The following is a 12,993-nucleotide window of genomic DNA, read 5'->3' as shown; positions in this document are numbered from 1 at the left end:
AAATAACAAAACGGAAAGGGAGAGGTTAAGCACTATAAAACCAGGTTAAATCCACCATTTTCTACATTTGAAAATGCCTGTACCAAGTCAGGAATATGACAGTTCTTGTACATTCGTTTTTGATGTGTTTTGTCATTTGATTTTGCCATGTGATTATGGACTGTCCGATTGGATTTTCCTCTGAGTTCAGTATTTTTGTGATTTTACTTTTTACAAAATTCAGAAAAACAATTTGACATATTAGACTCTTGTGTAGCTTCTACGTGAATTTATCTTTATTATATAACATATAAGAGAACAATGATTAGGCATTTATGATATAAATGAATATAAAAAAGTATTTAACAATCTTCTGAACTTTTAAAATGCAAATGAAGGAACAACATCATGGGTCTTTCCGCCTTATGAGTCCCTTATCACAAAAACAAATTTCAATATTTTTTTTCTTCTTGACGATCCCTGCCCAGTGTTTGAAATTTATTTGAAAAATACCGAGCACGCAAAATAAGCATTTGAAAATCACGATGCACGTAAAATTAAATAAGCAAAACACGTTCAACGAGGCGCCTGTCTTGCACGACTGAACGTCAAATAAAAAGGTAAAAACCCGTTGAACGTCAAATAAAAAACGGCGATCACGTTGCACGAAAATAACCCTTTACCACCCTCTTTTAAAGGAGCATTACCAACCAAACCGTTCCACGATAATGTGCCAAAGACATGTATGTCTTGGGTATACAACTGTCAGTGGTTCGATTCATTCGATATTTTGTAATTGAAACAGTCAATTTACAGAAACTAAACGTATCAATTCTATTTCATACGAGTATGGTCTTGAGAAAAAGATGATAGTCCGTCGGAAGGGGACGATACATGTCTGACCCGTGTTAAGATAGAGCCATATCTCTTGCACGTTAAAGACACCCTTGTAGATTTCGAAAAAGAGTAGGCTAATGCCGCTATAAGGCAGCACTCGCACCCGCAAAGTGGAAAGTGGTTAATATAAGTTGCAAAACTTGTTTCCCAATCCACTATAAATAAATATGTTTAAACTATTTCATGTCAACACATAGAACTATAACTACCTGACTGATGATACACTAGGGAGTAGCTAGTTCATCAACAGAGGTAATAACCCATGTCTAGTTGCAAATACCAGGCTTATAATTTGGTACTCCAGAAAGACGTTGGGTCTTTTAAAAGTAATTAAATGTGTATGATTGCAAAATTCTAAGTTTTTTTACACAAAACTTTTACATCAAAATATTCTTTTCGTTCGTTACGAACAAAGGATTTAGTAACAATTTTACTAAGAGAGACATAATGGCATAAAAAGAGAAAAGTTCGTTCTCAAAATAAAATCAATTATCTGATTATTACTTAAGAATTGAATGCTTCTTTTTGTAACTTCATTGGGGTGTAAAAGCGTTGACCGAAGTATATTTTGTATGAAGCGCGGAAGCGCTTCATTCTAAAAATGTACGCACGGTCAACGCTTTTACAACCCTATGAAGTTACAAAAAGAAGCATCAATACTTATAATTACATTTTTTAGCTAGGATAATGAAAACTCGATTTTTTAATTTTTTTTTAATTTAATTCACCTGTGCACTTTATCGTGGGACCTCGTGTTATCATGAATGATAAGTTTTATTGAGTAATGCAATTGCTTAAGGAATAACACTGATGTGCAATTAGCCAATCAGAATAACGTATTCGTATGAAACATACATCTAATGTAATTATAGAAAAACTCAGAAAACAATGTGACGTAACATATTAGATTTTTGAGTAGCTACTACGGGAATGACTTTTCTTTGACATGGCCAATAAGAAACAAACAATGATTATTCCGAAGGTGATTGCGCCTCCTATGATAATCCAAGGTGAACTATTTTCCTCCTCAGATTCCGTCGGAACAATACCAATGCATCTGTTAAGTTTTTCATTGCAGGTAATATATTTAGAATTGCCGCAGTCTGGACATTTTGGCGAATCTTCATATTCATACAAGATTCCAACATAGTTACTCAGATACCCACTCTTGTTCATCATCCAAGGAAAACAAGCCATTACGTTGGTGGCATTGTGGAAGGCTGTCAAGTTGTACTTGTCAGTTTCAGAGGTTTTCCCCAAAGATGGATAATATTCCGGGTCCTCTCCAAGTCGCTCTTGCTTTTGTCTAAATTTTTCCCACACGTAGTCTATAAAAGCATGGTGTAAAATGAATGTCGGGTCTCTAGCTGAACTGTTCAGAATGTCCATCGTCCCTCCGACCCATTCGTGAGGAAGGTTATGTTGACCTTCTATTGTTAGTAATTGTTCCGCTTTCCCCAAATGATCTATAACATCTGCAACATGGCGTACTTTGATATCGTTTTCAATCATGTTGATTATATCAGGGGATGGCAGTTCGGTATGGTCAATTCGACTTACTTTACGTTGTAATGGACAATTATTTATATCTATCCAATGTTTAAAAGGACCAGAATCAACAATTCCATCGCCATTTCCTAGAAATTTATCAGTGAAAATAACGGTGTCCCTTGAGCCAGTAATATTTTGATTATCGAGTACAGAATCCCAATAAGGTAATGTTACAGAGTTATCTTGTTCTCGAATTGCTGTCTCAAACCTGCGAAAAAGAAAGTGTTGAAAAGAAATACATTAAGAGATGTGAAGCGACTTAAGATCCTCAACGCGGCTATTTATTCTCATAACGTAACAAGTTTTTAGTGTGTTTATTTGATTATTTTCTTTATAGAAATAGAATTCAGAAAGATTTAACTATTATCCATAAACCGACTAATGATACCAGTACCAGTGGTTTATCTGACTGACACGGATTTCAAATACAGGATAGGTAAGAGAAGTACATATATGGTATTAAAAGTGATGGAGTATGTATGACTAAAATATATGTAAAGGCGGGTAGTCCAAAACGCCATCCACCGACTCCGCCCTAAACAATAGTTGTGAATATTAACATGTTTGGTATAAGGTTGATATATAGTTTCATTGGTTTCCGAATGATACCTTATTGTTTATATCAAATATACTTGAACCTCGTCAGTGGTTGTCCTTTTATCATTAATTTAAAGGTTTCCGTTATTTGGATAATTGTGTTAAATGGTAGATATTATATGATTGCTCTTATTCAATTAATGCACAACTTTTGTTGTAAACTCGGGACAATTTAGAGCATGAAATAGTGTGTTGATACCGGACTATTGTGATTATGATAGCATCTAGATTGGTTATTTTTCATTCTGGGCTTAACAGTTCTTGGGTCAAACCCAAGCCAGATCGGACCAAAGATTTAAAATTGATAGTTGATGCTTGTCCGCTAAGCATTAATAAGCAAGAGCAAACATTGGTCAACTCGTAGTAAGAATAATGTTTCCGAGAAAGGTGGCATGTTTTCCGGTTTAAATGTGAACAAACACGTTAAACCTCCAACTCGTGTCGGTCAACTTTAAAATGTTCTCGTGAATATGCATTTAATTTTCTGGTGGACGTCATACAGGCATCTGTGATCATCAATCACTATCGTCTGGTTAAATTCTCAATCACATTAACTACACGTCCGTTTTCTTTAATATTCGTGAATAAAATAAATTGATGGAACATATCTTCGATAGTCTGGTAAACAAATTAAAAAAACGGTTGGATATCTCTTCTCTAATAGCCTTAAAAGTTTGATAGAAAATGTCTACATCGAATGTCAATGCAAATAAAATTGAGAATGGAAATAGGGAATGTGTCAAAGCGACAACAACCCGACCATAGAGCAGACAACAGCCGACATTACCGCTTATTAACGCACAATGAATTATTTCTCAAAATTAAGTCACCTATAACAAGCTTGTCGTATTCTAATTTCAGTTTTCTGCTGAATGTTAAATGAAAGTATAGGACTTAGTCATAAACCCCCTTCCCTTTTGTCTATTTTATATATTTTGTTACTTTTTTCGCTGTTCATTTCAGCCCAGTAGTCAGCACTTCTGTGTTGACAAGAATTATCATTATATGGTCATAATTATAAATTACCTGTTTACTAAACTTTGAATTATTGAATTTTTTTCTAATTCAGGAATAGATAACCGTATATGTATTTGGCAAAACTTTTAGGACGTTTTGGTTCTCAGTGCTCTTCAACTTCGTATTTATTTGGCCTTTTAACATTTTTGATTTGAGCACAAATACTTCATCTCAATCCTGGTATCTATGATTAGTTAATTTGAATAAATAGAAACATACATGTTTTCAAACTGAATTTCCTCATCAAATACATATATAGTGGAGTGACAGATCAAGAAAAGGTGCTTATTTTACGACTTTAATGGACCGGCATACCTGCAGGCTAAAAACGATATTTTTGCAAAGCCAATACCTTAAGCTAACTTTTTTGCCCGGTCGTAGACATTTCATGCGGTGCAGTTTTTTATAAAATGGAAAGAAAAAAGACATTTGGATTTTTTTTCAAATTTCAAGATGGGAAAAAAATTAGCATTTTGTAACTTTTTTTTGATCATTTGACATATGAGTTTGCATTTAGTACAAATATTAATTGTTTGTTCATAATGTAAAACTAGAATCCCTTATTTTTTCTTCTAAATTTTGTCAATTTTCACTCAGTTTAGCGAAAGCACACTCTGTATTATTTTAACGGAGTGGTTACACCATTTTTAAATTTAGACTACATTGATAATTTCATGATTTTCCGATTTAAAATGTTTTAATCTTCCTATTGTAAAGTTTCGAAGCCATTCCAAGTCAGGATTTCTTATGAATTAACTTTAATGAGGATTTTTATCTTTGCATTATAATTCAATGAATATGATATGGACCTCCTCGTTATTTTGATGCTCATTGAAAGATTGTAGTAAAATGTTTCTAAACTTCCTGTCGACAAACTGCGAAAAGTCCTTGCAATAACAGAATGCATACTTGCTTTAAACATAATCCTGTTAACCCCATTTCATCTTGCTTTGACATTACAAATACACCACGAGTTTGGCTCTTAAATTTTTATTGAAAATTCAAGCTCTCATGGCTTTTGTGCATCCTATTCTGAAGTACGTATACATCAGACTAGTTTAGCAAATTTGGTAATAGACATAATCCAAGACATGTCCTACGTACCTAATGGTATTGCTGTATTTAGAAAAGGTGGTCGTATTATACAGGAGGGAGCAGAAATATTGACTTAAATGCTGAAACAATCGATGGTTAACATACATTTTACTCCATGGCTAGAGTTGTATTTCAGATATCAAAACGAATCATCAAACGCCCACATGAGTTCCATAAAGATTAAACGGGGACTAGAAAGATCTTTGACGTTGAATGATTCGAAAACCAATCTTATGGCATGTTTGCCTTTGGACAAGCCAACAGAACGGTATAGACCTCCTCGTTATTCTAATAATTATGGGAAGATTGTGTCTTGTTTAAACAAAAACCGAGATATATCTGTCCTGTCTTTGGTATTTCTGCGACGTCTTTCGAGACAAAACTTAGATTCGATTCCATGTTTTGCAAAAAGCACTGAACAAATTGTTCCATTTTGGACCGGTTCTTACAAAAGGCTGTTTGTCTGTAGCCTATGCTCCGGTTATAGATGCCAAGCCTCCACATGGAAATAGTATTTACAACTATGAAACAATATTTAGATATGTCAAAACGTGCTGGTCAACAATATGCTCTGCAAACATTTGATAATTAATTGTATGCTGTTGCCAAAATGTTAAATTGTCTATTCCAGACGTGTTCGAGGATGAACTTTGGTATGTGAGCCTAGCTCTCATGACTCTTTTGTTTAATAAAAAAAAACATTCTTCAATTGGTGTTAAGACGAAAATCGTTAATTAATATTGAACCAAATGTATGTCACAGTTCATTTGCTGAAACACCCAAAAACTCTGAAGGTATTGCACATTTTTTTTCTAATTTTTAAGAACATATGTTGTCTTTTTTTTTCAAGAATTCAGAATACACTCTTGTTAACTATCACCAACCTTCGCATTTTGGGATATGTTTTTTCGTGCAGTTGAGATATTGTTACAGAACATTAGGGCTGAACAGAATGGGTAGTGGCTTTTACAATTGAAAATGGTAGCTGCAATGTTGCGATGCTTTTTCATCACTAATCGGACGAACTATGCTAGGTGGACACCAGCCTACATATTGGATATGTTGAATCTGTCTGAAACGGTAAACTATGTCTTTATTTCAAGTGAGTTTTCAATCATAACATTAATATAGAGCCTTAAAGAGTATCTGGAGTGATATGGCAACAGAGAAAACTATTATTGAAGATTCTAAAGGTTGTAGAGGCACCATAGGACTGACAAGGGAACAAACGCTGTACTTTGATGGATGCTTACAAGACACATCCTTGCGCATTTTAGTTCTGAAATGAGATCAAGATCGGGATTAGCCAAACGTGCAGAAATTGAACACGCAGGAAACAAGCCAACGGTAAGGACACGAGAAAAGAAGAATGTCTCTGATTTGATAGGGTATATGCATTCAAATATGACTGATCCATTTAACGTTATCGATCATCCATAGCCATTGATAAATACTAGTATTTCTACAGAAATGAAAGCCTCAATAAATGTTCACGATTCTCTTCTTAAATCTCTTGAACGTGGCAACCAGATGGTTTAATATTTTGTGGAAGGCTGCTCTAATGAGTCTGAAACCCATGTCTTCTACAGTCATATGCCGAGGTCTCCACTTAATACTTTCGATGATACGACCAAGACCTCAAAAGTGTAAATCCGGTGACTTTGTTAAGGCAGATATAAACCCAGTAACAATAGTTCGTCGTGATTTAGTTCTTGCTAATGTTCGTAAGAATGAGGCTGTAGTCACGATATTGACATATCCTATTGGTGCCATACCTACAGCTCAGTTCCATGATGATGGTACCATGTGGAAATGTTGTAAATGTGATATAATTCATCTCCTTGAAGAGGAAATTTGCTCTTCTTTCAATCTTCCAAGTTATGATAATATTTATCAAAGGCACCAGGTTTCTAACTTGATATGCCAGAAGCGCGTTTCGTCTACATAAGACTCACCAATGACGGTTAGATCAAAATAGTTAGAATGACAAACGAGTATAAAGTTGAAAAGCATTAAGGACAAAAATTCCTAAAAGTTGTGCCAAATCCGATAAGTTTTCAAACGGGAGATTAAGAATCGCCGTTAACATTGGAAGTGCATTTATCGCCTCATTGTATGATCCGAAGGGAAAGTTCAGGTATCTTCATGATGATCTAAACAATCTAAGGATGGATTTTGCCGCCACAAAGGATGCCAGTCAAACACGTTTTTGCAGCACATCTCACGTGCAATGCTTAGCTTCAAACGCAAATTTTAATAAACTCTCATATTGCTAAACTAGTGATCATACTTTCCAAAGACTCTGGTTGGTAAGAGGGTAAACACGGTTTGCTCTCGGTTTTCTTTGAGGGACCTATGTCAGTTGATTTCCTTCAAGACCTTGTTTGTACATGTACGTATACAGAAAAGGGAAAACAGCTTGCAATAACAACTGTGAATGCAACCAATAGAATTCCGCGTAAACCAATATTTGTTCATGTGAAGAGTCTGATGGTTATAGAAATTATTTAACTCACCGAGTAGTATTGGAAGACGACGATGAAAACGATGACTTATGTCTGGTTTATGAAAGTTGTCAGGCCCTTTGTTTGTTAAAATACCCCATACGACCACTCTTTCTAAGGGGTCCATGTATGCTTTTGTAAGGCAAAGGCACAAAAAAACTAAAAAGTCCATAGAGCTAGAATATAAGCTGAAACTTTAGTTCTTCATTAAACTCATTTGAATAAATTGTCTTGTGAAATATTTGTGACTGGCAATAAATTTACATTAAAGCAAAATCCAAATTGACCTCGATTCTTTTTATAAATGCCGTAAAATTCAAAAATATATCTTTAGAAGTACATGCGATGTAAAAAAAAAAAAAAGAAATGAATGGAGATTCGGTTGTTCCATCTTCTATTTTGTTGCTGAATTCCCTTTAAAATGTGCATTTGGTGGTTTCATTTTTTTCAAATTAGGTTGAAAATGAAGTGTCACAGTTTATTTCATTATGAATTTCTTGTTAACAATTCAGATATTTTGGGAGACTTTTTATAACCTCTTGTGAAATAAATTAACAATAGTGAAAAACTCAATCACTAACCTTTGACCTTGTTTTAAAAAAAATTGCACCATATTTCAATTCTACGACCAGGCAAAAATTAAAGAATAAACATTTCTCTTTCCAAAAAGTTATAATTTAGCCTGCAGGTAGGGTGGTCCATTAAAGTTGAAAAATTGTTGGCTTGGTCACTCCACTAATATAAGTAGCTAGTGATTTTATGTAAGTGGGTTCAGATAGTGAATTATTCAACATTGTCTCTAAAAACAATGTATACAAATTTCGACAACATTGCATACCTTTATGAATAAAATAAAAAAATATATTTTGAACTTACAGCAAAAGGTAGACCCGGTGCCATCCAAGGAAATTAGAACCGCGATGGGCTGAACATAACGTACGATTACTGTGAATCAACGCCAGGGTGTCAAATTTATTTGGTTTAACTGTCTAAAAATATAATTAGAAAATAGTTGCATAAAAACATAAAAGACAACAATGTATAAATACTTTATAAATAAAAAAAAACCAATTAAATAACTGTATTTCCTAATGAAGGACAGAAATTGCAGATCAACAAAATTATAAAACAAATACTGTGGATTCATTTATTTTGGTGGGTACAAAATTTCGTGGATTATGGAAAACTTACATGTTCATGGATATTCAAATTCGTGGTTTTGCCGAAGTCTATATACAAGCCTAAAGCAAATTTGACTTCTTTCAACATTTAAATTCTTGATTCACCTGTACCACAGAAATCCACGAAAATTGATATCCAACAAACATTAATGAATCCACAGTATACCGTCATAAATACTTGGTTTTTATTTTGTTACAATTATTTGTTCACGTCAGTTTATCAAATTATTTTTTTGGGATGTTCAAGAACTTCAAATGATTCCCGCCTTTTTTTTTCTTTTTTTTTTAAAGAAACAATAAAGTTCACAACTAAATTATCAACGTTCTTGTAAAAAGTATTTTACTTAATGTTAAAGAAGACATACCGTGTCATTTTTCAATTTATTAAGAGCACTGAAAAAAGTTTCACGTTCCTCTTCAGTCAGAGTGCGTATTTCACGACGTTTTCGAATTGGTGTTGACCGGTCTTCAAGAGCAGCTTTCCAAAGTGAATACACCCAATCCTGTTGTTCATCAGTTAATGAACAAAAATACTCATTTGACAAATCCTGATTACAATCGGCAAAATTGATTTCACTCAACATTATACAATGAATGTCTTCGCCTTTTAAAACTGTCTGATTTAAAAGGCCAAACAGAAAGAAAAGAAGAACATGAAACATAATGAACTGCTAAGTTGAAACTTTCTAGTGGAAAAACCGAGACGGTGGCCTTATATAACACAGATAATCTATCATTTGTTGACTCCGTGATAAAACATTTACATTGTATCTTTCTGTACTAAAATTTAAAATACTGCCTTAGCACACACACACACACACACACACACACACACACACACACACACACAATATAGATATATATTTTTTCATTGAAATTTTTAGATGTTCAATAACTTAATTTGATTAAAGTGTTTTTTTCTTCTTTTTTTTTAAAGAAATGTTAATATTCACAGCTAACTTTTGTTCCTTTCCGATTTTTTGGAATTTTTAAAAGAGCTAGGAAAACCATATTTAACTTCGCCACATTCTTTATATGCCTGCCCAATTCAGAAGCTTGTTTTTCAGTGGTTGTCGTTTACATCAACTTCAATTGACTCGTTGGCAATCAAAGCCCATCTCCTTCTTTCGATATAAACAAACCGTGATGAACTAACTGACTTGAACTAATAACCGTGATCAGTTTATAACATTAGCATTATCATTTCGATAAGGGGTTGAGCAGGCTATATTACTAGATTTAACCTATCAGTTTTCTTCGGAAAATGTCTGTACAAAATTAGGAATGGGAATGTTGTTTTTCACTCGTTCCGTTTCGTTGTGGTTGATAACGATTTTTTTTTGTCATCGTTTGTTTGTTTTCTCTTTTTGAATTTGCCTTTGAGCTGCGTATTTTTGTTAAATATCTATCAATACTATTTTTTTTGTTCAGAAAATGTGTGTTTAAAAATTTATAATTGATTTTAAGTAAGAATAACATGAATATATTTGACGACAGGGAAGTAAGCCTGAAATAGTTATGATGACATATCAACATATGATATTAAACTATAACATGTATATATAATCTTTAACCTTCTTTATCTCCAGTCAGTTCAAACAATTAATTCTCAACATTATATGTCAAACTGATTAGCGAGAAACTTAATTTAAAACAATTGTCGGAATTTTCAACTATCCCATTTGTTTTATCTGACGAATGTCTTCCGCATTATATATATTTAATATGCGTCTGAACTAGTGACAACTGTACAACAGATTTTTCCATCGGATCACCAGCAGTTATAGTGATACATAGCTGTGTACATTATATCATGTACTGTATTACGACGCTAGATTAAAAAAACTGACGAGGAAAGGTAACATCCGGCCACCGAAAGCTTTATTGAGGGAAGCCTAGATGGTCGAGTGGTCTATCGCGTCGGATACAGTGCAGGCGATTTGGTGTCACGATATCTCAGTAGCATGAGTTCGAATCCTGGCGAGGTATAAGCAAAAGCAAATTAACAGATGATGTTTAGACGAATTAAATACACCAATCGCTTACCCTCATGTCCATTGCTCAATATAGTACAAGGCCGCAACTACCATTGAGGCAAGTGAGGCAATCAATTTACATCACTAAAATTTCGACACTGATTTTATTTTGTGTGTACTTTCTTTTATTGTCAACTAATTTAATACGAAATATAGTCATTTGTTGTTCTGTTTCAACCTTTTTAAATTTGTATAACTTGTCATCATTCCTTTTAAATTATTCTTCCCAAATATAATTTAGCATCTCAACGGGTGGTGTAAGTTCCTCGATTACATTAACGTAGTAACGGTAATCATCATGGATCTCTGGTTAAAACAGGCCCTTGCATATAAAGGAAAAGCGATACTGAAGGTGAAGTAGGAATAATTCTAGTTGTTAGTGAACACAATAAGGATAAAGAAAAAGTCGGTATTGAGTATAAATTCATTTGAACTTATAAAATACTATAAATAGACTGAGAAATTAAGTACTGGGGCATTGCAAGGGAGCAGTCCTGTCTGCGTATTTGTTTCGCCGTTTCATTAATTTTATTCACTCTTTACAGATAAACAAATTTTTTTAAATATAATTTAAAAACAATAAATGTTTAAAAAGAAACAGAACGTATTAAAGTAAATCGTTAGTTCGCGTAAGGTCAATTAATATGTCATTGAAATGCAACTACAATTTCAATACACATTTCGAGATCACCCTTGTTCATATGTTTTTAAACACTCGTCAATACACAAACGTAGTCGCTACGATATTGAACGCAACCCTGTTACTGGTATTAAACTGATAACCGTAAATGGAATTACGACTATCCCAATATGGCGACGGCAGATATATAGGAAAATCTTAACAGTCATTTTTCTCAAAATATTTCTCAAATGTAACATGTTTTTGTCAAAAGTTTGGAAAAAAAAGTTTGTTTCCAGGTTTTGGTGAAAAAAATAATTTGTTTTGGACCCTGAGTAAAAAAAATTGTTTGTTTCACCCTCAGCTGCCACTATATGTAATGCTAAAATTGAAAGAAAAAAATTGTCTTCGGTTTGTCGCTAAAAAAATAGATTGTTCTTCGCCGAAGGCGAAAAAAAAAGTTTGCACAGAAAAAAAAACCATAGCCCCCCCCCCCCCCCCCCCCCCAGAAAATCAAATGGTTGCTGCCTAAGCACTTTGGAAATTGCCGTTGAAAAATTAGGGATGATAATCGTACATCTCTGAAATTTTTCTTGTTTGATAATGCTAATTTCTTATGGGTTTTTATTTTTGACTTGTGATATGAAGGGGAGGTATCTCCTTGCACAAATCGGCAAAAAAACACCGCTTCGTGTCGAAAATAACTTGACGTTTCAAAATTGGCTAGATATTCATATCGCGTGTTTGTCTTAATGAGATACTTCATCAGATTTAAATTCAGCCCATCATTTTGACCCTCGAAAATATTTAATAGATTTTTCGATCAGGAGACTTGACAACTTTCACACAAACTTCAAAATTGAAGATAAAATAAAGAATGAAGGACTTTGATTTAATGTGTAAGTTTTTACGAGTTAAATATATGAATATTCATGATTATTTGGATCAATAAGTTTTTATTACGACAGTGGTATTTAGTGAGTAAACATGAGGTTTGTTTTAATCCGTAGTTTCACTGAATTTTCACGGTCATGTGACTCTATTGTTGCTGATAGACTTTGGGTCAAACCGTTACCTGCTTTCCAACTGTATAGAGTGACGTCTTTTTCTCACTTCATATCACAACGCAAACTACAATTATACGATCACGAGAGGGGTTAAACACGTTTTTTTGATATTTCAACCCTCCCTAATATACCTCTAGCCGATGTAGAATAAACTCTGTGTATTTATTTTATCTCTTTCTATTTGTATCAATCTGATGAGTTGAGCTCTTTTCAACTGATTTTTATAGTTCGTTCTTATGTTGTACTGTTACACCACTGTCCAATGTTAGTGGATGGTTGGTATCCCGCTAACAATCAAAATCCCGACACAATATGTATGAATGTGCCTGTACGAAGTCAGGGGCCTGTTATTCAATGTTACACATTTGTTTTTCGTTCATTTTTCGTACACTTATCAGGCCGTTAGTTTTACATTTTTGATTCCTTTTTTACTGCTGATTACGCGATATG

The 12,993-nt window shown here is 33.8% G+C and overlaps 1 protein-coding gene and 1 long non-coding RNA gene across 2 annotated transcripts in view; both read right to left on the bottom strand.

Moving 5' to 3' along the window:
- Nucleotides 1–12,993, bottom strand: part of LOC139485827 (uncharacterized) — a 971,519-nt gene that overhangs the window by 917,083 nt on the left and 41,443 nt on the right. The gene's annotated exons all lie outside the window — the stretch shown is intronic.
- Nucleotides 5–9,487, bottom strand: LOC139485770 (tyrosinase-like protein 2). The gene is made up of 3 exons (XM_071270413.1): nucleotides 9,187–9,487; nucleotides 8,517–8,629; nucleotides 5–2,635 (listed from the first exon to the last, which is right to left on the bottom strand). Exons 1-3 carry the CDS (start codon nucleotides 9,481–9,483, stop codon nucleotides 1,780–1,782), a joined length of 1,266 nt encoding a protein of 421 aa, XP_071126514.1. The 5' UTR covers nucleotides 9,484–9,487; the 3' UTR covers nucleotides 5–1,779.

The sequence above is a fragment of the Mytilus edulis genome, chromosome 1 (genome assembly GCF_963676685.1).
Source record: "Mytilus edulis chromosome 1, xbMytEdul2.2, whole genome shotgun sequence".
Taxonomy (NCBI): Eukaryota; Metazoa; Mollusca; class Bivalvia; order Mytilida; family Mytilidae; genus Mytilus; species Mytilus edulis.
This window is presented reverse-complemented; position numbering and strand designations above follow the sequence as displayed.

Coding starts and splice junctions, on each gene's coding strand:
- LOC139485770 (XM_071270413.1), bottom strand. CDS start 9,483: ATGTTTCATGTTCTTCTTTTCTTTCTGTTTGGCCTTTTAAATCAGACA. Junction 8,630..9,186: donor ATAAATTGAAAAATGACACG/GTATGTCTTCTT, acceptor TTATATTTTTAG/ACAGTTAAACCAAATAAATT. Junction 2,636..8,516: donor CACCGGGTCTACCTTTTGCT/GTAAGTTCAAAA, acceptor TCTTTTTCGCAG/GTTTGAGACAGCAATTCGAG.